This window comes from Hydra viridissima, unplaced genomic scaffold, assembly GCF_058129835.1.
Source record: "Hydra viridissima isolate aposymbiotic clone 2 unplaced genomic scaffold, HvirCarnegie_v1 scaffold_5, whole genome shotgun sequence".
In the NCBI taxonomy this organism is placed as follows: Eukaryota; Metazoa; Cnidaria; class Hydrozoa; order Anthoathecata; family Hydridae; genus Hydra; species Hydra viridissima.
The window spans coordinates 3,398,547-3,425,083 of record NW_028324304.1 but is presented as its reverse complement, the minus strand read 5'-3'; the positions used below and the strand labels follow the sequence as shown (position 1 = coordinate 3,425,083).

Here is a 26,537-nt window from a genome sequence, read left to right as displayed (position 1 = left end):
TGCTTTTATATCAAAACTTTTTTAATCCTAATAAATATATTTTAAAGCTCTGAATAAAATTATTTCAAATTTTGTGACAAAGCATTGCTTAAATTTTAGACCAATCTCCAAATAAAAGGTTCACCATCACTTTTGTGACCGTCCATTTTTCTGCATACAGATAAAGTTTCGATTCGTTTCAATTGCATATATTGTCAATAACATCAAATTTATTTTGGCTTATAAGACTACAAACTTTTCCCTGTTTTTATTTTTAATTCTTTCCATTTGCACAACTAAGAGATAGTTTAAATTTCAAGACTGATAAAACATTTGAATACTGTTGCATTTACAGGAGACTAAGCAATTTCTCACAATGCCAAATCATGCAAGAGCTCACAAGGAGAACAGAGAAATTGTCTGTCTAACTTGCCTTAAAAAGTGCACTAGGCAAATAACTTCCTTTCAAGCGGAGCGTTTGTCAAAAATCTACGGCATCAACTTTGACTTAGGTGATGCAAGAGTGCCTCAAGGAATATGTGATACATGCCGGACAATCATGAAGAAGCGAAATGAAGGCAAAGAAATTGTTCTACCATCACTGTATGACTTCAAGTCTATCCGTGTCAGATTGGAAACTCGTGGCGAAAACTGTTACTGTCTCATCTGCAGGATTGGACATCTGAAGCTGAATGAGAAACATCCGCTATATGTTTCTCGAGCTGATGAGAAAGGGCCCACTGTGCGCTGCAACGATTGTCTGAGTCCCATCGGGAAAGGCTTTCCACACAATTGTAACCAATCCACATTTTGTGAAAACCTTAAAGGACTAGCTGCTCAAGATAAGAAAGTTGCAGAACAGATTGCTGCAAAGGTGATTGCAAGCAAAACAGCTTCACCAAAAGGCACTGTAAAGCTATCAAAACCATCTGGAGGACCACCTGATTCGTATAACTTTCAATTGAAAGTGAAGTTTAAATGGATGATATAAGGCTAGAAGCAGATATTAGTGTAGAAAATGGAAATGTTAATAGGCAAGTTAATCGTCGCAGAAACGAAAGAAATAGGCTTCGGCGAGATGACATTAATAATCGACAAAATGCTAGAAATGCTGCTCGGCAAGCAGCAAATAATTCAAACCCAAATGAGGAGAGCTTGGTTAGGCGAGTTGAAAATAATCGTCGCAGAAATGAAAGAGATAGACTTAGGCGAGATGAAATTAAAATACGACAAAATGCTAGAAATGCTGCTAGATACGAAAGAATGTATTGTATAGCAAGAAGTAATACTATTCCAGATTATAATTATTTAGGAGAAATGAATTATGTTTGTCAGCATTGTGATGCTAAGAAATTTCCTGATGAAACACATTTTTTATATTGCCATAATGGAAAGGTAGTTTTGTCGCAACCTTCATCATTTACACAAGATTTAGAAGATTTATTTAAAGGAAACTATGCAGATAGAAATGCCAATCTGAATTTTTTTTTTCTTTTGCTTCATTTGAAGCTAATGTAGTTCAACACATGAACCATGAGCCGCCATGTTTTAGAATATGTGGTCAAGTTTTTCATCGTATAGGTAATCTAAGACCAAATCCAGATGTTCCGCCGACATATTGTCAACTATAGATGTATGATCCACTTGCAGGAAAAAATTTTAGAATGCAACGTGGTAATGATCTCTGCTTAAATGATTAAATGTTGCGATTGCAAACTGGTTGCAAATTCAGTTGGCTCCATCAGATTCTAATTTACCTTTTGTGCTGAAACGTCGTCAGTTTCCTGTCAGATTGGCTTATTCAATTATAATTAACAAAAGTCAAGGTCAAACATTTGATAGAGTTGGGGTATATCTCAAAAAACCGTGTTTTTCTCATGGTCAACTATATGTTGCATGTTTAAGAACTAGAGCATTTAATAGTTTGTTTTTCAAAATTTATAGACTTTAGATTTTCATTTCGAAAATTTACTGTTTGTAGGTTGTGAGCACATTTTGTATGTATAACTTTATTATTATAATTCTTTTTTTTTCATAGTTTTTGATAAATATATCTGTCATTTAATATTGTTATAAAATGTGTTTATATGTGTTATATACCACCATATTTGTTTATAATTGTATATATGTTTAAATTATGTTGTTTCCATGTTTTCAAAGTGGTTTGACTTGGCATTATGTTGAGCAAGATTGATAATCTTGCTAGCCAAGTGGTGTACTTATAGCAGAGTTGTGACTTGGCAGCATTTAGTGCCAGGCGGTGTTACTGCTTTAGAGCTAGATTGTGTTGTCTAGCCTTTTTTAATTATTCTGGAAACACATAATAATGTCTGTTAATGTTTAGCGTAATGTGTATGAGAGAGAATGCAATCTTGATCTTTAAATCTAGGGTGTTTTAATTGTCCTAAGTTTGAAGTAATTGAATAACTAATATTAAATGTATAAACAAATATACTTTTTTGTATTTATATATTTAGTAAAAAGATAAATATAGTTAAATTTAAATTGGTTTTCTAATTTTGCCTTGCATATTTTAATTTGGTTTGTTATTTTCGCTGGATTTTAGGATCAAGGGTGTAAATATTCTATTGTTATGTGTTATTGTTGAGTTGTTCTGTGTTGATAGACTACTTGGCTTACCTTCACGTTGGTGTCAATTGTTAAAAATTAATAATAGGTGGTTTCATTATTGGAACTTACAACTTTTATTCATTTACTAAACGCCAAGACAACATTATGCTAAAAATACAATTTATATCTTGATTTTTTTAAATTTTTTTTTAAGAATTGTTAATCCTTTTGTACTTCGAATTAGATTTTAGTTACATTTTCATGTTTATAATGAACTGTCATTTCAAAATAGGTCACTATAAATAGGTAAATCGATTTTCAGTTTTTATGTGGTGTGTTTTTTTTTTTTTTTGTAATTATGGTATCATAATTCTTTTTTTTTTTTTTTTTCTTTAAGATTTGCGAATGATGCTGATTTCCTTTTATTGTAAATTTTTGTCAGTTAAAATGATATAAATATATGCAATTAGTTCAATTATTTTTAATTTTATGCCTAATAATTTGTTTTATCTAACTTAGGGGAACTTTTTAAACGGGGGATCGCAACTAAAAACCTTTAAAAACATGAATATTGTAGTTTTGCGCATTTGTCAAATATCGAGTTACTTAAATTTTATAAGGTGTTTAACTAATTAATTAGCTTAGTTTGCATTTACAACACTTTTGAGGAAAGAAAAAATTCTTATATATGTTAAATTCTCATATATATTAAAAAGAAAAATTCTTATACATGGAAATCATTGTTTTACATTTTATTATTTTGGTAAAAGGTCTTCATCAAAAACTTGCTTTCTATTAATAAAAATAACTATTCTCCTGGCCACCATTAAAGCAAAAACGGGGAAGGGAGGTCCTTTATTAGTGTCAAAATATTTAAGAGAATTAAATTTCGAGTAACAAAAGGAATTTTTAGTAAATGATAGCAAATTACCGTTTACTAAAAACTATTGAAACAAAGAGGCTCCACATAAAAATGGTCAGAAAAGAGGCCACAATATAAAAATGGTCTGTGTTGAACAGACTTAGCAAGACCCGAGTGCGGTCAGCTTGGTTAACAAACATGAAAGTATGTCAAGTTAAAAACTATGAACGTAACGTAACCTTAGAAAGCGAATTTGAAACATTTTTGGAAGCTAAATTTGATAATACACTAAAAATACTATTTTAAGATTTTTTGGCTCTTAAAAGGGATTTAAGACTTAATCGATTGTGGTTTCCTATTAAACAACGATTAGAAGGCAATATGGCCCAGACGGAATATGCGACATAAATTATCAAATTTGTAAATCAATTAAAGCCGACTCACTATGAGATCTCATAGTGAGTCGGCGGTCGGTGGGGATGGGATGGATGGTCGGTCGGATGGTAAGGAATTTGTAAATCTTTCGTATTATCAAGGATAACTTGAATAAAACAGGTTTTCAACCAATAGGAAAAAGGATTACTATAATCCAGTTTATAAAAGCGCAAAAATATAAAACACATAATAAACACGCTCAAACCACCTTGAACAACAACTATCAAGACTACTATTACAAACTTGTATTAAATGGCAAATACAAAATTAAAACAAAAAAAGGCAGTTCCTAAAGCTGTTAAGGAAGCAAAGGATAAACATATCAAGCAACTAAAAGATATGTTAGAAACATCACAGAATCAACATCAGGCGTATGATATATTAATGCAACTTTCATATACTGTGGACGATCCCACAGAAGCAAACAACTATGCCATGCAAGCAGCAGAGATCAAGCCGTTATCAAACAGTGAACTAGACGACCTTCTAACTGCAGAGGATGACACTACGCAATGCACATCAGCAATGGCGTTAGCTAACGAAAAAGACACACTCGAACCACCAAAGAAAAAACAAAAAAACATCATAGAAATAAGTGACTAAGAAGATGAAGACTTAGAAACAGCTGAAGCAACCAATGAAATAGCCAAAATTTTAGACAAAGATACAGCATTAGAACTTGATAAATCAGTAAGAATATTTCATTAATAAATTCCATTTATAATATACATAAATATACATTACATTAAAATGCCATATAGGAGTTATTTATATTTAATTCAGGATTTAAGCATGGGAAATTCGGCCTTCGAAATCGACGAAATTAAACGAAATTCGTGTTTCAATTTCGTATCGAAATTTATATTGAATTTCGAAAGACGAAATTTTTAAACATTACAAATTCACGAATTTCGAAATTAAAACTTATGTTTAATTTCGTGTCAATTTCGTTACTTTCAATGACACGAAATTATACGAAATTTTTTCGCGAAATTAAACAATCCAAAAAATCGAAATTTCGTTCTCAATTTCGATCCGAAATTGAAACACGAATTTCGTTTAATTTCGTCGATTTCGAAGGCCGAAATTCCCATGCTTATCAGGATTACGAAGAGGTTATGAACTTATGCACACCACAATTGTCGGAAAACCAAATGAAGCAATGTGGTATGATCACACAACATGCACAACCCAAGCATTACCAATCAAACAAAAAACACATAAGAAGTGCGAATACGGTGACGGGAAACCAAGCAAATTTGACGGTAAAGAGCACACACATTACCTCCTGGCTGTGCCCGTCCTCAACTCCGCAGAACGAAATTGTGATAACCAATCATTATGCGTCAGACGAAGAATATTCAGATCGAGAAGAATCGGATGCAGAGGATGCAACACCGTCCATTGCAGAAGGTACGGAAGCCAATGTGAAGCATGTGGCTTCCACATTGAAATTAAGCACGTTATGGGGGCTAATCACTACTATAACGTGCTTAAATACTTTGACAAAATTGTTTGAAAATGTAAATAAAAAATTAATTGTAACTGATGCACCTTTGCCAATAAATGTTATTAGAACAGAAAGAAAATCAAAAAGAAGTCAAGCTCGTCAACTGTTCGTAAATTACCTAAAAGATAATAAAATTATGAACAGTAGACAGTACGATCTACAATTAAAGGAATGTGCAACTCTAAGCCTCCTGGAACTAGATATGGCATCAGGAGAATTAGAAAGTTGTAAAAAAACAGTATTCCGACAAAACTATTTACAGTATGGAGACTCAAATGTTATATTAAGTAGAATAGTAGAATGCACAGATAAAAGTAGACTTGGCGCGGTCATATATATTTTGCGCAATGTAGCACAACAAAATCTACTTACTGTAAATAGACTAATTACTTTATTGGCAAGATTTATATTTAATGAAAATTTTAAAAAAAAAGGTTTAATTTTGTGTGGAACTTCAGATGGAGGTAAATCGTTCATAGGAAACCTACTTTATGCTGGTTTTAAACCATATGAAATAGGTTACTGGAACTGTCCAATGAGCGCAAACCCATCGCCTTTCCTTCTACAGTCCTTAGTTAACTGTATAGTATACAGATGCGACGAATTTGTATTCGAGCATGCTGGTGTTGTACAATTAATGAAACAACTGCTAGAAGGTGCGCCCACCCTTACCACGGACATCAAATATAAGGACCCTCTACCTGTGGATCCACATCCGGTAATGATAACGATGAACAGCGAAAACAAAGAAGATATACTCAAATGGCACGCAAATGAGAATAAAGCCTTTGAAAATCGCTGCGTTATACTCTTCTTAGGGAAACCATTATTCGATTGGATAAAAGAGGAGGAATTATCGGAATATGCAAAATTAAACCCAGAACTTTTATTTATTTTATCAAAAGCACGAAAAGAAACACCACTTGTAAATAATGATATATTTAGAAAACACATAAACGAAATACATTTTTAAAGTTTAAATCGTTTATTCAATGGCTCTTCCACAACTTCATCGTCATTTACAATACCAATAAACATAGTCGAAAAAGCAGGTAAAAACACTTTTTGATAACAATTCAAAAACGTCAACTGAGGATTGCCTTTAACAAATGGAGTAGGCATAGTTGTAGTAATAAAGGTTGAATCAGAACCAAATTTACCTTGAACTTGTTTAGCTCTTAAATAATTAGGATCAGGAGGATTCAACTTCAATCTATCAAAAACCCATTCCCTTTTATAAACTTGAACAGTATGAGTCAATCTGATACGTCCTCTAACAGTTGTAGGCAATATGTCTCCTTCAGAATAAGCAGGATCAACACAAAACATCAACATTTTACAATTCTTGTTACCAGAAAAAGGCATAATGTCAGGTAAATTATTCCAATAAGTATTACAAGTACTTTCAACAAAAGTATCACCAGCAATACAATCATAATTTTGTCTATTTTTCCACAAAACAGCACTTCTATCAAACTCAGAATAAGGTTGCAAAAATGTATCAAAACATTGCTCGTTGCCAAAAGGCTCTTTAGAATCAGTATTATATGGCGTTATCGCAGCAAATACACAATCTACATTACCAGCAGCATATTCCTTCTCACCAGAGTCTTCCCACAAACATCGAAATAATCCAACAGGATATTGAACATCTTTACGTTTCTCATCATTTACACTAATAATACTACGAGCTAATAAATTCTTTAATCCATGATGAGGCATTTCAACATGACCAAAACGATAATCAACAGGATAAGTATTTAAAACATTCCAATTTTGATCAAAAAACCCTTCTTTCTTTTGAACAGCCAAAGTCTGATCAGATTGAACAAATTGACCACAAGAATTACCTTGAGTATTAACAAATTTAAACTTACGAACGGAATTAGGATCATTAAATAACAATTTAATAGGTTTACGCAAACCAATATCATTAATCCATTCAGAATAATAAATCACTTTCTCAGCAACATTATTACGTTCTTAAAACCTCGGATCTTAAGTACTTATAACATTAGAAAACCTAGTACTAACAGGTTTACCATCTTTGCCATCAAAAAATATAGAATCTTCAAATAATTTCAAGGTAGGTAATACAGAAGGCTTTTTATCATTACTTTTCAATTTCATATCTTGAATCTTTTTCCAATCAGCAACATCAAATAACGGATATATATTATCGGTAATCATTTGATCACCTTCAACATCAAAAAAACGAATACCAATATTAGACATCTCCAATGGAACAACTGTATTTTGAGAAGTCTTTAATTGATTTTCAACACGAACATCCAACACCTCACAAGAAACCTTTTTATCAACATAAAATATACCATCAGCTATAGGAAAATATTGATCAATATCAGCCCATAAATTAGGATACGAAACAGGAAAATAATATATATCATTTACAGAACCAGCAGTAACACTACAATAAAAATATAAACTCTTCTCAATAGTAAATTCGTCATAATATCCATGAGAAGGATCAAAACTTCTTTCTATAACGAAATCTGGTGACGCGGATGGTTCGTGATTGGGAGGTTGCTCCGCCATTAGTTGAATGAAAACCTCGATGAGACCAACCTTTTCTTCCGCTTGGATGAACGAAGTTTCTTTTTATTCTCTGAAGGTACTTTCTTTCTATCCTCAAAACCATTTGAAAAGACATCAAAAACATCAAAACTTGAATTTATAGAAAAATTATTCCCATCATGCCTTTTAACACCCATATTAGGTAAATGATTAATGAACATAGGAATTTCTTTAGGTGTCATTAGCTCATACCGACCAACCTTTTTAGCAACACTACCCCCTTTCAACAAAGGAATGTCATTGGGCTGAAACAAAGGCTCATACTTAGTTCTTTTTAATCTCAAATAATCTGGTATATCAGTAGATGGCACGGGTTGATAATCTGAATGAAAGTTCCATAAATTACTACCAGTAGAACTACGGCTAGAATTAGAAACACTAGAACTGTTAGAACTAATAGAACTCAAACTTGAAGAAGAACCACTCCAATCTGATTCGCCATATAACATATCTTCCAAAACATTAGTAGGTCTACGTTTACCAAGTTCCTTTAAAGCAATACGCTCATATGAACCCACTTGATTTTTAGGTAACAACAAATCTTTTAAAATACGTCTACCATCACTAATAGAAGGTAATTTTACATTAGAAACAACATTTTTAAGAGTATTTCCAACATTTAATACAGTTTTAGGATTCAAAGCACCAGTTAAACCAGTAACGACACTTTCAGCAATGCGAGCACTTTCAGGATTTTTAAAATTTTTTTCATTAACTCCAAATATCTGATTATCCCATCCAGGGGCAACCTTCAACACTTTATTCGGATTAACCTTTTTATTACTAAATTGCGGTCCATTAGGATTAAACCCTGGTGGAATTTGAAAATAAAAGTCGTCCCCCATGTGAAAATTGAATCGTCGTATGGCAACCACACACTGTCCAACAATCACATGCAAATAAATCATGATCCACGCATTCTTCATATAATGCATGACAAGCACTTTTACCACACCAATCACAATTAGCCAAAACCAAAAGACACAAAACAAATACAACAAACATCATAAATGGATTAAAAACAAAACGCTTCCTTTTATAGCACGATATGGGCGCTGCTACACCCTGATAATACGAAATATTTACAAATTCCCAACGCTCCATCAATCCATATAATACTATGAGATATATAGCAAATTATCTATATCTTTTTAGAAATAACCACGCTCCGACCATCCACATAATACTATGAGATATATAGCAAATTATCTATATCTTTTTAGAAATAACCACGCTCCGACCATCCACCGACGATCGTCTGTGGATGGTCGGAGCGTGGTTATTTCTAAAAAGATATAGATAATTTGCTATATATCGCATTGATTAAAATTGATGATTATAATAGATGAGTTATTTTAGGCATTGATTAAAATTGCTAATTACAATGTAATTAATTGAATATGCTAATCGTAATGTAATTTGTAATAACGTAATGCTTAAGTTAAATGCGCTTTTACTTTTTAGTTACTCTTGGTTGTTTTGTTACGCTAAGTGATGGACAGGTTTTGTTTGTGCGCTATTAGTTTTTCTTCTGTTAGTTTTCTAATTTTGAGACTGGAACTTCCAGTCATTTAAAAAAGCACGTTTCTATTATATCTGTTCTTTTACATCTTATCATATCTTTCAAGTAAGTATTAATCTGTTGTAATTAGCGTAAAAATTGCATTGTGTCGCATCAGAAGGAGCGTTGTGCGTGCGTCATATATTAATTGTAAAGAAATTCATTGTACACAATGAATTTGGAAAACATATATAAATTGTAAAAGCTGAGAAGAAAGGAGAGAATTTGATAAATTGTTATTGTTATGACAACACGGTCGTCTTGATTTTACATACTCTTTTATCACTTTAATCGTTTGCATATTTTTTTATATCTTAATATGTGTATTTCCTACATTAAATTTGTTTTTTATCATATTTCTTTTTATTTTTATATCGAATTAATTAATAGAATGTCCCAAATCGTCGATGAAGGTTTGTATTAATTTAGATGTGTCATGTTGTTGATTCGTATCATGTTAGGTAGTTAGTTCTTAAAGATATGTTTATTTTTAGTCGCTGAATTACTAAGAAGTAGGTTTTGTTCCCTTTTGTTACAATGAAATGTTACAAATTGCAGTTCGTTTATGTTTGTTGATTTAAATTAACTTTACAGTAATAAAATGGTTTAGACGAAAATCTATGTAAATTAATTCATTCCAGAAAGATTAAATAATTATTTTAATATTGAAGTAATTAAAGAGGTTTAAGAAAGAATCGAATTCAGTATTTGTTTGCTTTTCTGTTTAGATGACAACAGTATTATTGAAGAAAGTAAGTTTTTAAAAGGAAGAAAAAATACTTTTTAATGTCTGTTTTTTTTTTTTAAGTAGGTTTAAAATCTCAGGTTTTTAAAATCTTATATTATAATCTTAAATATTTTATAATCAAAAAATATATCTATGTTAAATTACACCAGGTTGTAGAAAATAGTTATAGTTAAATGATAAGGTTGTAGACAGTTAGAGCCGATTGAATAGATCAAAGATCTATTTAATCTACTTAACCTACTACCATAGTGAAAATTCGCTAAAAATTATTTGTTTTTGTGTTTAGTTGGCAACAATGTAGAGAGAGATAGTAAGTTTTAAAGAATTTTTTTTTTAAAAAAGTAACTAAAATGTTTATTAAAATAAGGTTGTTGACTTTAAAGTAAAATAGTAGGTTTTTATAATTTTTAAAATAAACCCAAGAACTAAGGTCCTACTTAAAATTGTCATTAATAAAGAGAAATTAAAAAATTCTCAGTAAGACAGCTTTTTATTATATTATATCAAGTAAATTTAATAAAGATTTATTTTCTTTAGTTGATAAAGAAAGAGCTGATAATGGTATTAATTACATTAGTTAAATGAGTTTATTTTTAAAAAGTTAAGTAGATGTTTCATCGTCTATACATTTAAGTGCTTATATTATTTAGATACCGAAGTCAAGGCAGAATTAAATCAGTGTTTTTGCTATTAGATATTAGTTAAAAGGAATTTGTTTATTTGTACTGTAACTGGAATTTTTAAACTTCAAGTAATTTACCTTTATTTTGTTTTTTCTTTTAGGAGAGTTGGAAAAAAAACTAAGTATTATTATATGATTATGATTAGTATAGTTAAATAAATTAAGCATTTATATATTTACCTTAAAAGTACAAGGTCAGTTGTCACACTGTAGAAATTGTCCAGGAGAGAGAAAATAGTAAAATATTTAGTCTTTATTGGCATATTCTTGATGGTTAAATTTGTTATTTTTTCGTGTTTTACTTAATTTTTCTTGAAGCACATTAAATATATTTTTGAAAAAAATTAAAAATAAAAAATTAAAAAAAGTGAAAAGCCATTTCTGAACAATCAACATTTGTCTTCTGAGGTACAGATACTAAGATTTAAAGTTTATTTTAGTTTATACTTTTGGTTTAGTTTACAGTCAAATTTAGTTTACTTTTTGTTAGTTTTAGCTTCAGTTGTCTTTTTTCTTACTTTAGACAACTTTATGGAGGAAATGAAGGGATTAGGTAAAAAAAATTATAATATATTTATGTAAATATTATTTTATCAATTATTTTGAGGTATATTTTTTAGCTTTAGTGTCTGGTAGAAGTAAAACTGGTAGGACTGTGCTTTAAATTTTAAATATTTTTTCTGGAGATATATGTGCTATAGGTGAAAGAATTATTTAATCTATAATATAATTAGTACAGAAACGTTTAACGTTTAACGTCGTTTCGTCATTAGTTACTAGGCTTTGAATTAGTTACTAGGCTTTGAAAGAGCGCGTTCTTCAAATGCACGCGGCCATTGGAGAAAGATCTTTTGAGCGAGTTAAAGCTTTTTTCCTTTTGGAATTTAATTATTAGTTTAGATATATTACATAAAGAATCATCTTAATCAATTATATATCATATTATAATTGAAGTAAGTATACGAAATAGTTATATACACATTTTTATCAGATAAAGTAGAAAGGATTAAAATTTTTATTAGATAGAGTAGAAAGGATTTAAAGTAGAAAGGATTTTAATTTTTTAAATCGTTTAGATTTTGTTTGTTTTAGTTTTTCTTTTAGCAGTTTTATTTTTATTATTTTATTTTTTAGAAAGAAAATAGGGGTATGGATGTTATTTAAAGTTATACTAATGCTATTTCCATAAAAGGGTTATTAATACTTTGAAATTTCTGTGATGCTATTAACTATTTTTGTTCTTTTTTAGAAAATTTAGAAAAATAAATTAAACTTTTGTGCCGACACTGACATGGCATGTCACATGTTATTGTATGTAAAGGGTAAATTTTGTTAAGAGGATTACAGTTCTTATGAAGAAAAAAAAGAAGGTAAAAAGTATTGTTTGTAAATATATATTTTGTTTACTTTGAATCTTTTTAAATTTTCTTGCATCATTTTTAAAAATTTTGTTTGCACACGTTTATTGTTTGCATATATGCTTTTTTGATATGTGTGTGTATGTGGTAATAAGTGCTTTATAGTTGTTTTATCAATGTGTTTTTATAATAATGTAAAGTATTTTTATTGTTTGTGTATGTGTTAATATGTGTTATATAATTGTTTTAAAAATGTATCTAAATATGTATATAAAGTATATATTTAACCTTATATACTTATTTAAACACATTTATTGTGTTTATAGTTGGTACATGTGTTTGTATTATGTTGTTTCCGTGTTTTCAAAGTGCTTTGACTTGGTAAACGTGTAGAGCAAGGTTTGTCAATTTTGCCAGCCAAGTGATGTACTTTTAACAGAGGGTTACACAATAATGTTTAGTGTCAAACTGTTACTGCTTTAGGTCTAGCTGTTTTCAAGCCTTTATTATTAAAGATTATTCTAAAAATACATAATAATGTATTTTAATAATATTTTGCATAATGTTGTTATTTATGTTTTGTTATATATGAATGTTACCTTACTTAAGTTATATTATAGATACATATTATATTAACTTATGGTGTGTGCTATTTTTGTGTGTTGTTGCTGTGGTGTTTTTTTTTTATCTTTTGAGTTAATAGACATTTGGCTTATCTTCGTGTTGGTGTCTATTGTTAAAAATGGTAAATAGGTAATTTTTTTAAAAATCACTGCTTTTAATCATTCACTAAAAGCCAATACAAGTTATTTTACTATATATATATACAATTTGTTTTATCTCTATTTGATTTTTTGTCTTTAGCACTGTTTACTACATGATTTTGCTATAAATATTTCGGAATCATGATGTTCCAGCATAAATTATTTTGTAAAAGCTAACATAAAATAATAATATTTTACAACTACTACTCTGGTAAATCACAAAAGCTTTTCTCTATAAGGTACATTGATTTTCATTTTTTGTATGTCATATTTTTCTTATTTACTTATTCGTTACATTTTTTATTTTAGATTTATCAGATGATGTGTTTATGTGGTATAGAAGAACAAAATATTGTAAAGTTTTGTGAATTTTTTAAAAGCGTTTACTAATAATTTTTTTTGAAGAAATACTATAAGTTTGCAAAAAAGGGTTTACAACGTTTTTTTTTTTAATTTTTCTTTGTTAGCAGTATGTTTATTATTACAATTGCATGTTTTTAATAATTTTTTTTATTATTATTTGCTATGCTAATTTTTTTTAAAACATCTTTTAGCTGATATATATTTTTAAAGTCATAAGATTATTGTATAATTTATCTTAAATTATCTTAAATGACAGTCTGTTATATTTAAAAATTATTTGTGTGTGCTATTTAGAGTAGAAAAAAAGCTATATAGGAAAGATCACAATCTTCAGGATTCTTTAAGATTTTTCTTACTACTTTCAATTTCAATTAAAAAAGAATGGATGATATTAGGCTAGAAGCAGATATTAGTGTAGAAAATGTAAACGTTAATAGGCAAGTTAATCGTCGCAGAAATGAAAGAGATAGGCTAAGGCGAGATGAAATTAATAATCGACAAAATGCTAGAAATGCTGCTCGACAAGCAGCAAATAATTTGAACCCAAATGAGGAGAGCTTGGTTAGGCGAGCTGAAAACAATCGTCGTAGAAATGAAAGAGATAGACTTAGGCAAGATGAAATTAATAACCGACAAAATGCTAGAAATGCTGCTAGATACGAAAGAATGCATTGTATAGCAAGAAGTAATACTATTCCAGATTATAATTATTTAGGAGAAATGAATTATATTTGTCAGCATTGTGGTGCTAAGAAATTTCTTGATGAAACACATTTTTTATGTTGCCATAATGGAAAGGTAGTTTTGTCGCAACCTTCATCATTTCCACAAGATTTAGAAGATTTATTTAAAGGAAACTATACAGATAGAAATGCCAATCTGAATTTTTTAAAATATATTAGAAATTATAATGCCTGTATTTCTTTTGCTTCATTTGAAGCTAATGTAGTTCAACCCATGAATCATGGGCCGCCATGTTTTAGAATATGTGGTCAAGTTTTTCATCGTATAGGTAATCTAAGACCAAATCAAGATATTCTGCCGACATATTGTCAACTATACATCTATGATCCACTTGCAGCAGTAAATTTTAGAATGCAACAACGTGGTAATGATCTTTGCTTAAATGATTTAATGTTTCGATTGCAAACTATTGTTAGTGAAGAGAATCCATTTGCTCTTGCATTTAAAAACATGGCTGAAGTGGAAGATGAAGAAATTCGTCGAGCAGCTCTAGAAGGTCGCTCAGTGTCAGTTGTAAAAATGTCTTTACTTGAAGGGCAAGATAGACATCGTTATAATCTCCCTTCACATAACGAAGTTGCAGTTGTATTTGTTGGTGAAGATGGTGCACCACCTGCTTCCAGGGAGGTTGTTATTTACCCAAGAGGTCAACCTCTTAAAACTATATCAAGTATGTCTGCCAACTTAGATCCTATGGTTTATCCTCTATTTTTTACGAGGGGTGATGCTGGTTGGCATAATCAATTGGTTCACAACCCTGAACGTGCTACATTGGTTAGAAATCATGTTACATTATCTCAGTATTACAATTATAAACTTTCAGTTAGACAATTTTTTTCTTCACTCTTTTATGGCAAAAAACTGTTTCAGCAATATGCTGTTGATGCGTATGTGAAAATTGAAGGCCAGCGCCTTGCTTTCATCAGAAATAACCAAAGCAAACTGAGAAGCGAGCAGTATGATGTCTTACATGAACATGTAAACAACCTTGGAAATGATCATAATGTTAGACCAGGGCGTGTTGTAGTTTTGCCATCAACTTATGTAGGAAGTCCTAGAGCTTTAAAAGAAAACTTTGAAGATGCTATGTCTATAATTAAAAAGTATGGTAAACCAGATCTTTTTATTACTTTCACTTGCAACCCAAAATGGCGCGAGATAACTGAAAATTTATATCCTGGTCAGACAGCAAATGATAGACCTGACTTGGTTATTCGAGTATTTAAACTCAAATTAAATAACCTTCTCAATGACATTTTTAAGCACGGTGTATTAGGGAAAGTTGTAACACATGTTCAGGTTATTGAGTTTCAAAAGCGTGGTTTGCCACATGTTCATATTTTACTTCACTTTGCAAATGATGATAAGCTTGAAACAGCACATGATATCAATAATTTAATATCTGCAGAAATTCCAGATCCGATTGTTGATCGAGACCTTTATGACGTTGTTAAAGCTTGCATGATTCACGGTCCATGTGGCATACTGAATCCAAATTCTCCCTGCATGAAAGATGGTGTGTGCAGCAAAAACTATCCTAAAGAATTTACTACTAACACAGTAGCAGTTCATAATGGTTATCCACGCTATAGACGTTGTGATAATGGTTTGGTTATCAATATTAAAGGTAACAATGTAGATAACCGCTGGGTGGTACCTTACAATCCATGGTTATCAAAGAAATATCAAGCTCACATTAATGTTGAAGCTTGCATGTCTGTTAAGGCTGTTAAATATTTGTACAAATACATATACAAGGGTCACGACTGTGCCAATATTGTAATAAATGAACAAATTAATCATGATGAAGTAAACACTTTTTTAGATTGTCGTTATGTTAGTGCACCTGAAGCATTGTGGCAAATTTTTGAGTATCCAATAAGTCATATGTCACACACTATTATACGCCTTAAAGTTCATCTACCTGAAAATCAATTAGTGTATTTTAGAGAAGGAGCAGAACAAATGGCTTTAGAGCGTGCAGCTCAACGTGATACGCACCTAACAGCATGGTTTAAGTTAAATACTGAAAATGAAAGAGCACACTGCTATTCTTATGTAGACATTCCTTATCACTTTATATTTGATGATAAACATTGTAAATGGAAGGTTAGACAAAGGGGCGGTGATAAGGTGATAGTAAGAATGTATAAAGTTAATCCAACTGGAGAATTGTTTTTTCTTAGACTGTTACTTTTGCAAGCAAAAGGAGCAACATCTTGGGAGGATGTGCGTACTGTTAATGGTATTGTTCTTGAAACGTTTCGTGAAGCATGTGTTTTGAAAGGCTTGCTGCAAGATGACACTGAATGGCAGAATACACTCTCTGAGGCGGTTTTAACACGTATGCCAAAGCAAATTAGACAGTTGTTTTCAATTATTTTGACTTTTTGTGAACCTGACAATCCTTTAGATCTCTGGAATTCATACAAAGCTTTTATGATGGAAGATTTCATTCACCGCTCATTCCCACTTCTAACAGCTGAACAAGCTACTCTTCATCAAATTGAAAAGATTATTAATCAAAGTGGTAAAACGCTGGCTGATTACGATATGCCAGTTATTGATGAGTTTATAGGCTTAAATCTAGAAAATTTTGATGAAAATGTTCAACAATCTATTGATGAAGCCAATCGAATGAGACTGTTGCTTAATGTCAATCAATTAAATGTATGTAATGCAATCCTTGCTGCACTGAATGAACAACCAAGTGTAGAAAATCAACATTCTAGATTGTTTTTCATGGATGGACCAGCTGGTAGTGGAAAAACTTTTACTTATAATTATTTGATTGCTGAAACCAAAAGTAGGGGCTTTAAATCTGCTACAGCTGCATGGACTGGCATAGCAGCAACTCTTCTTACAAATGGATCTACATTGCATGGCTTATTCAAACTTCCTGTTCCAATATTGGATAATAGCACATGTAATGTAGCTCCTAATTCTATACACGGGCATTTTTTAAGACAAGTTAGTTTGTTTTTGCTTGATGAAACATCCATGATACCTAAACATGCCTTAAATGCAATTGATAGGTTGTTAAAAGATATTTGCAACAACAACTTTCCGTTCGGAGGAAAAATCATTCTTTTTGGTGGTGACTTTACGCAAATTCTGCCTGTTGTGAAAAGAGGACAACCAGCTGAAATACTAGAATCGTGTATAAAATGTTCTTTGCATTGGCAATGGGTGCAGAAGTTTGCATTAACTGAAAATATGAGAGTACAAGATGGGGAAGTTGAATTTTCCCAATGGCTACTAAAACTTGGGAATGGAACAATACCTGTCAAAGAGGAGGATCCTTTTAAAGGATGCATTGAAATACCAAATCGGTGCATTATTAGAGAAAACGAATCAATTGTTGAAAAGATTTTCGGAGATGCTGATCAAAATGATTATTCTAAACGCGTGATTTTAACACCAACTAATGTTGATTCATTATCAATCAATGAAGAAGTGCTTGAATGCCTGCCGGGTGAGGTCAAAATATATTTAAGTGCTGATCAAATTGACACTGATGACCTTAATGAAAGAAATCACTTTCCTGTTGAGTTTTTGAACAGCTTAACTCCTTCAGGTATGCCACCTCATTGTTTAAAATTGAAAATTGGTTGTGTAATTATGCTACTTAGAAATTTAGATCTCAAAGCTGGGTTATGCAATGGTACTCGAATGAAAGTTTGTGCTCTTAAAAATGATTATATTAATGCAGAGGTTTTGACAGGTGTTTCTGGTGGTAAACGGGTTTTTGTTCCTCGAATTCAGTTGGCTCCATCAGATTCTAGTTTACCTTTTGTTCTGAGATGCTGTCAGTTTTTGTCAGATTGGCTTATTCAATGACAATTAATAAAAGTCAAGGTCAAACATTTGATAGAGTTGGGGTATATCTCAAAAAACCGTGTTTCTCTCATGGTCAATTATATGTTGCATGTTCAAGAGCTAGAGCATTTAACAGTTTGTTTTTCAAAATTGATAAACATCTCATTCAAGGTATGGTAGGTGAAAAGTGTTACACAAATAATGTTATATTTTCTAATGTTCTTAATTTATAGTCTTTAGATTTTCATTTCGGAAACTTACTGTTTGTAGGTTTTGAGCCCATTTTTTATGTATAACATTATTTATTATTTTTTTTATTAATTTTTTTTTTCAAAGTTTTTGATAAATATATCTGTCATTTAATATTGTTATAAAATGTGTTTATATGTGTTGTATAAAGCCATATTTGTTTATAGTTGTATATATGTTTAAATTATGTTGTTTCCATGTTTTCAAAGTGGTGTGACTTGGCATTGTTGTGCAAGATCGATAACCTTACCAGCCAAGTGGTGTACTTATAGCAGAGGTGTGACTTGGCAGCATTTAGTGTCAGGCGGTGTTACTGCTTTAGAGCTAGGTGTTGTCTAGCCTTTTTTAATTATTCTGGAAACACATAATAATGTCTGTTAATGTTTAGCGTAATGTGTTTGAGAGAGTATGCAACCTTGATCTTTAAATCTAGGTTGTTTTAATGTCCTAAATTTGAAGTAATTGAATAACTAATATTGAATATAAAAACAAATATACTTTTATGTATTTATATGTTTAGTAAAAAGATAAATATAGTTAACTTTAAATTGGTTTTCTATATTGCCTTTAATATTTTAATTTGGTTTGTTACTTTCACTGGATTTTAGGATCAAGGGTGTAAATATTCTATTGTTATGTGTTATTGTTGTGATGTTTTGTGTTGATAGACTGCTTGGCTTACCTTCACGTTGGTATCTATCGTTAAAAATGAATACTAGGTAGTTTCATTATTGGAACTTACTGCTTTTATTCATATACTAAAAGCCAAGACGACATTATGCTAAAAATGCAATTTATATCTTAATTTGATTATTTTTTTTTTTTTATAGTATTGTTACTCCTTTTGTACTTCGAAACAGATTTTATAGTTTATATATTCGATAAATGTTTATATTAACTGCTATGTCAAAATAGGTTACTATAAGTAGGTAAATCGAATTTCAGTTTTTATGTGGTGTTTTTTTTTTTTGTTGTTGTAATTATGGTATCATAATTCCATTTTTTTTTTTTCTTTAAGATTTGCGATCGACGCATTTATACGATTTAAAAAAAACAACCTGAATTCCTTTTATTGTAAATTTTTGTCAGTTAAAATGATATAAATATATGCAATTAGTTCAATTTTTTTTAAATTTTCTCCATTTTATGCCTAATAATTTGTTGTACGTAACTTAGAGGATCTTTTTAAACTGGGGGTCGCAACTAAAAACCTTTAAAAGCATGGAGAACATTGTAGTTTTGCTGCGCATTTGTAAAATATCGAGTTACTTAAATTTTATAAGGTGTTTAACTAATTAATTAGCTTAGTTTGCACTTGCAACACTTTTGAGGAAGGAAAAAATTCTTATACATGTAAATCATTGTTTTACATTTTATTATTTTGGTAAAAGGTCTTCATCAAAAACTTGATTACTCTTAATAAAAATAACTATTCTCCTGGCCACCATTAAGGCAAAAACGGGGAAGTGAGGTCCTTTATTAGTGTCAAAATATTTAAGAGAATTAAATTTCGAGTAACAGAAGGAATTTTAAGTAAATGGCAGCATATTACCGTTTACTAAAAACTATTGAAACAAACAGGCCATATGTAAAAGTGGTCAGAAAAGAGACCACAATATAAAAATGGTCTGTGTTGAACAGACTTAACAAGACCCGGGTGCGGTCAGCTTGGTTAACAAACATGAAAGTATGTCACGTTAAAAACTATGAAAGTAACGTAACCTTTAAAAGCCAATTTAAAACATTTTTGGTTGCTAAATGTGATAGCACATTGTAAGTATAAATGTGATAGTATAGTAAAAATACTATTTTAAGATTTTTTTTGGCTCATAAAAGAGATTTATGACTTAATTGATTGTGGTTTCCTATTAAACCGCAATAAATAACAATTAGAAGGCTATATGGCCCAGACGGAATATGCGACAAATATCAAATTTGTATTTTACTCATTCTAAAAAAATGGAGTCAAGACAAATTGGTTCTTATGTCCAGATATGTTTACTGCACGTATTAGTAAATAAACTAATTATTTGCGTAATGAGTTAGACGCACTAATAAGTTATTTTTAGGGAATGATTAAAATTGATGATTATTTTAGGCATTGATTAAAATTGATGATTTATTTATAATAATAGAAGATTGGTTATTTTAGGCATTGACTAAAATTGCTAATCATAATGTAGTTAATTGAATATGCTAATCGTAATGTAATTTGTAATAATGTAATGCTTAAGTTAAATGCGCTTTTACTTTTTAGTTACTCTTGGTTGTTTTGTTACGCTTAGTGAAAGACAGTTTTTGTTTGCGCTGTTAGTTTTTCTTCTGTTCTGGAATTTTGAGATTGGAATTTCCAGACATTTAAAAAAGCACGTTTCTATTATATCTGTTCTATTTCATCTTATCATATGTTTCAAGAAGGTTATATTCTGTGTTGTAATTAGCGTAAAAATTTCATTATTGTGTCGCGTCAGAAGGAGCGTTGTCCGTGCGTGATATATTCATTGTAAAAAAATTCATTGTGCACAAGGAATATTCATTGTACACAAGGAATATTCATTGTACACAATGAATTTGGAAAACCTATAAAAATTGTAAAAGCTGAGAAGCAAGAAGTGAGTTTTACAAGTATACCGACAATACGGTCGTCTTGATTTCACATACTGTTTAATCACTTTAATCGTTTATATTTTAAAATATTAATTTGTTTTTTATACTTATTTGTTTTTTAGCATATTTATTTTTATTTTTATATCGAATATCGAATTGATAGAATGTCTGAAAATGGTGAAGACGAAGGTTTGTATTTATTTAGATGTGTATTATGTTACTGATTCCTGTCATATTACCTAGATAGTTCATAAAGATATGTTTATTTTTAGTCGCTGAATTACTAAGAAGTAAGTTTTGTTCCTTTTTGTTATAATGAAAGGTTACAATATGTTTGTTGATTTAAATTAACTTTTCAATAATAAAATGGTTTAGACGAAAATTTTTGTAAATTAATTCAATCTAGAAAGATTAAATAATTTTTCTAATATTGAAGTAATTAAGGAGGTTTAAAAAAGAAACGACTTCAATATTTGTTTGCTTTTCTGTTTAGCTGACAACAATGAAGAGAGAGGTAGTAAGTTTTAAAGGATTTCTATTTTTTATAATTTTTTATAAAGTAACTAAAATGTTTTTTAAAATAAGGTTGTTGGTTATTAAGTAAAACAGTTAGTTAATTTAATTTTATACAATAAGCCCAAGAACTTAAGTCCTACTTAAGCCTATATTGTCAATAATAAAGAGAAGAAATTTAAATTTGTCAGTAAGACAGCTTTTTATTATTTTATATCAAGTAAGTTTAATTAAGATTTATTTTTTTTAGTTGATAAAGAGCAAGCTAATATAGGTATTAGTTACATAAGTTAAATGAATTTATTTTTAAAAAGTTAAGAAAATATTTTAACGTCTATACAATTTAGTGCTTTTGTTGTTTAGACACAGTGCAGACGGAAATAAGTCAGTTTTTTTGCTATTAGATGTTTGTTAACAAGAATTTGTTTATTTGTACTGTAACTGGAATTTTAAAACTTCAAGTACTTTACCTTTATTTTATTTTTTCTTTTAGGAGAGTTGGAAAAGAAACTAAGTATAAATTATATGATTAGTATAGTTAAATAAATGAAGCATTTATATCTGTACCTCTAAAGTCCAAAGTCGGTTGTGACATTTTAGAAATTGTCCAGGAGAGAGAAAATAGTAAAATAATTAGTCTTGATTGACTTATTTTTGATATTTAAATTTTTTTTTTTTTCCAAGTTTTATTTAATTTGTCTTGAGGCGCATGAAATATAATTTTGACAAAAATTAAAAATAAAAAGTTGAAAGTGAAAAGCCATTTCAGGACAATTGATCTTTGTCTTCTGAGCTACAGATATTAAGATTCAGAGTTTATTTTAATTTATAGTTTTGGTTTAGTTTAATCAATTTTAGTTTACTTTATGTTAGTTTTAGCTTCAGTTATCTTTTTTCTTACATTAGACAATTTTATGGAGGAAATGAAAGTATTAGGTAAAAAAAAATATAATCTTTTTTATATGTAAATAATATATTATCAATTATTTTAACGTATATTTTTTTGTCTTTAGTGTCTGCTAGAAACATAAATGGTAAGCCTGTGATTTAAAATTTATATTTTTTCATGGAGAAATATTTGCAATCAGTAAAATAACTATTTAATCTGTAACATAAATATGGCATTTTTAAACATCGCATTTTACTCATTTTTGTTAAAATTAAATTAATCACAAGTTTAACCCTTTTTAATTTACTTTTTTTTTATATATAATTATTTTTAGCATCCTCTTCATCTTGTGAAAATGGTGAGTATAAGCTTTATATTATGAATAAATAAAATTGCAAATATTTTTAATTTTTTATTATATCCTTCTATTTGTAATTTTAGAGCCGCTTACGTTTGAGCAATATCGCCGATATCGCTCCCAACACCCAGGGCCTCTCTCGGAGAGGTCCTTCAATAAGTGGCGTATCAATGGCGGTATAGATGAGCCTTCCTTTAAATGGAGAGCTCATCCATATCGGGGTGTTGGGAGACACCGAAGAAAAAACAGCAACGAAAAGGTTGTAAATGTCTTCTATCAATGAAGATATTTATAACTTTTTTGTTGCTGTTTATTTCAGTTTTTTAAAAAACCGCTTTTTTTTTTTTAATTTATTTTTTTTGTAATTAATTTTAATAATAAAAGATGTAAATTTAATTTGTATTTCTCTTTTTTTAATTAATACTTTATTTGAAAAACCACACATTTTTTTAAGGCTTCCAAAAAAGATATTCAAGTTTATGTTGCAAAATTATTTGATCAACTATTTGCAACAAAAGAAAATAGTCTCCAAACAAAAATCAGATGATCGCGCTAAAAGCAAACAAGAAGAACCATCACAATCGACATCTTTTTTTGTCGAAATTCAATAAGTTTTATATCAAAATTAATTAACAGCCAAAAAGCCAAAAAAAGTTAAGACCTTCACCGATCAGTTAAAAGAATACGAAGTATCTGGTGTGAAATCAGAAGCAGTTTTGAAATTTGACCGCACTTTTTTTTCTCTTAGCAGGTAATGGAATTCAATAGCATTTACTCTTATCGCGTCAATTTGCTTCAACTGGATTCTTAGTTTGTTAGCTTGAGTGTCTTTCAAAACTTTTGTCAAATAAGTTGAAAAATTCTTTCATTGATTATATTCAACAATTCACTTTAAAACAAGATAAAAAATTTTTTATTATAAAAATAATTCTTAAAAACTATTGACTTTCTTTTAATACTTCAAGTTAACCCCCCGTGAATTCATTTTCATTATGTTTGTCATATAAAAAGGAGTGCTTCAGAATAGTTTTTCTGCTTCTTCATTTAGACCAACAATAGACGCTTTTGACTCACTTTCTTTGACAGAAATAGGAGCAAAATTCAAATACGATATCGAAGCTACAATTCTCTAGTGCAGAACATATGGTTTACTCGCTGAAAGTATGAATTGTAGTGTATGTAACGTGCCCTGCACACAGCAAACAAAGAATGGGTCAGTTGATCAAGTTGTTTGGAGATGTCCAGTCAAGCGCTGCAAAAGAAACTTCAACATTAGAAAAGGCAGCTTCTTTGAGAAATCTTACCTACAATTGTGGCAAATATTGGGCTTAACTTACGCTTGGAGTAGAAGTGCAGGTAAGAGCCGGGGATTATCAATAAGTGATTTAAGGCAAGAGTTAAATATCGGAAACGACAGCACCATTGTTGATTGGAATCAATTTTGAAGAGACATTTGCTTCTCATATTTCCTCAATAACCCTGATCCAATAAGCGGTCCAGGGTGCATTGTTGGAATAGATGTAACTGTTTTTTGTCGAAGAAAATATCAAGTTGGTAGAATAATCCCGCAGCAGTGGATATTTGGTGGATATGAACCTGCAACGAAGAAAGGCTTTTTGGTTCCTGTCCAGAACCACGATGCTGCAACATTAATTCCTATCATACATCAATGGATAATTCCTGGCTCTATTGTCTGGAGTGACATGTGGAGAGCATATAGTGATTTGCAAGCTCCTGCATATTTACATGGTACCGTTAACCACACCCTAAACTTTGTAGATCCACAGACAGGTGTAACAACAAATCACGTGGAAGCTATGTGGTGTCGAGCAAAAGCAAAATTCAAATCAATGATGGGGCCAACTAATCGCGAAATGGTAGCTGATTATTTATCCGAATTTATGTGGATGCAGAGATTTTCCGAACATCGGTTTTTTCACTTTTGGGATCAAGTTTTAACAGCATAACCTGGTTGATATCCTGTGTGCATCAAACTTAACATACATTAAAATTCATACCTAAGGTTGTGTAAATCAAAAAACGGCTATTTTCATAGCCACACAAAATTGTTAAGAACATTTTTTGCAAAGAACATTAAGAAAGCCCTTTTTTATTACACTATGAAAGTTTGTCTTTCCAATTAATTTTTTTCTTTAATAACAAAAAAAAAAAAAAAAATCGAAAAAATAATCTTAAATTCTGTTATAAAACTAAATTTCATAAGAAGGAATAGCAATTTCGCAAGAGCGACACGTTTTATAACTTTTTAACTCGATCGTCTGCCTGATAGCTCTGGAAAGAACTTACACGTCTATATTAGCCATTCCAGACGATTTTTTTATAATTCAAATAAACATATACAATGATTCTTACGTCGCGAAACTAAAAATAAAAAACGTCATAAAATATGTGAAGGAATATAGATATATACATACATAGTTTCTGTATACAAATCCTTAGAATCTATTCTTCAAGAAAACATAAATAAATACTTGTTATTAAAAGAGGAAAGACTAAACTTGCAATTTTCACCTGGACACTTTTAAAAAAAACTTTTTTTTTATTAAGAAAAATTAACCTTGAAGTTTTGAAACGCTAAGAACTAAAAATTTATGTATAAAAGTTAAAAAGTGTCCACATTCCATTATATTCCTCATCCCTTTTGTAACATTTACGGAAAATTTTATAAAAATTGGATGTGCTTTGGTATTAAGGAATCCTAACCTCCAAAAGCTTCGTTTTAAAAAAACGTTCCCGCTTCAAGGTTTTTTCTTAAAAGTGGTCTTAAGATATGGATAAAATTTAAATGAAGCCATATAATCCATAGTACTTTCTATATTTGGCTGTAAAGAGGTTGAGTAACACTAATTGATTCAAAAAACCTCAAGGTGTTTGCTTAAGCATACAAAAAGATATAAGAGAGTAAAGTTCATGAAAATTTCGTGTTTTTTGTCAAACGTCAGATGTTTTTCGTTGAGCCGTGGAATCGCTATCTATATTAAACCAGAAAAAATTCCTTATAGTAAAAACCAGGCTGGCAATGTTTTGCGGTTAAAAACAATATCAACCGTAAAGTTAGTGAATTCAAGATGGCGATTATTAGCGATTTGTGGTACATTTTTGTACTTTCAACATCAGATTAGAGCTCTTTCCGTTGATTTTGAGATCCATGTTTTTAAACGATTTTTAATCAGCATAAAATTCTCTATCAGAATCAATCATAAAATTAGGGGGGGGGAGGGGGAGAAAGTGGAGTAGCGCCCAGAATTCAAGCAACTTCCTCGGAAGCAGAAAGAGTTTTCTCCTCGTCTTCCAGATTTGGTCACAAAGTTTCGTAGTTCGCTTTCTGATGAAATAATAAATGTTTTCATCTTATAAAAATATTATTTTAAAAGTCTTAATTACAAGAAGTCTAAATTACAGAGCACCGCGGAAGGGCATTTAACTGAAAGTTCGCGCCTTCTTCCTAACTGATGCCGGTTAGAAAGCCATTTATTAGATAAAACTTGTTCGTTAATAGATTGCGATAAGAAAAATATTTTAGTACTAAGGAATATAAATATATAACTTTTTTTAAAATTTATTATAAATCGAAATATATAAAAATAAAAAAATTAAATATAAGAACAATGTTTCATTATCAACTAGATAGTTTAATTTTTTAATTTGTAACAAAGTTTTCTCAAAGCTCCGATTTTTTTCTCGATTTTGGATCCTCTGACCGTGAGATGATTCCAGACTACTTGGCAGAATTTAAGTGGGCGCAGCGTTTCATTGAACACCGTTACTTTCATTTTTGGAGCGAAGTTGTTTCAAGCTATCCTGTCTAAACGAACGTTGTCTTTGTCAACCTTATTTTAACATACTAAAAAACAATTTTAAATCGGTTTATAAAAGTGAGAAATTAGCAGTTACAAAATTATAAAAACG

General features: G+C 30.3%; 2 protein-coding genes across 6 annotated transcripts; both read left to right on the top strand.

Moving 5' to 3' along the window:
* Nucleotides 1-11,717: 11,717 nt before the first annotated feature.
* On the top strand, nt 11,718-18,229 carry LOC145182185 (uncharacterized). 5 transcript variants are annotated; one of them, XM_090087827.1, is made up of 4 exons: nt 11,718-11,896; nt 12,193-12,313; nt 13,166-13,304; nt 13,375-18,229. In XM_090087827.1, exon 4 carries the CDS (start codon nt 13,810-13,812, stop codon nt 18,010-18,012), a length of 4,203 nt encoding a protein of 1,400 aa, XP_089943953.1. In that variant the 5' UTR covers nt 11,718-11,896; nt 12,193-12,313; nt 13,166-13,304; nt 13,375-13,809; the 3' UTR covers nt 18,013-18,229. The 5 variants fall into 5 exon arrangements, with proteins under 5 accessions (XP_089943953.1, XP_089943951.1, XP_089943949.1 ...); XM_090087825.1 differs by having other exon boundaries at nt 12,078-12,313; XM_090087823.1 differs by having other exon boundaries at nt 11,718-12,313.
* A 2,159-nt stretch (nt 18,230-20,388) lies between these two features.
* LOC149888010 (uncharacterized) lies at nt 20,389-22,890 on the top strand. Its single transcript, XM_090088984.1, has 11 exons — nt 20,389-20,852; nt 21,011-21,036; nt 21,120-21,137; nt 21,341-21,364; nt 21,611-21,634; nt 21,724-21,744; nt 21,854-21,874; nt 22,267-22,296; nt 22,374-22,394; nt 22,584-22,607; nt 22,691-22,890. The coding sequence occupies exons 2-11, from the start codon at nt 21,012-21,014 to the stop codon at nt 22,888-22,890; spliced, it is 408 nt and encodes a 135-aa protein (XP_089945110.1). The 5' UTR covers nt 20,389-20,852; nt 21,011.
* Nucleotides 22,891-26,537: the final 3,647 nt, after the last annotated feature.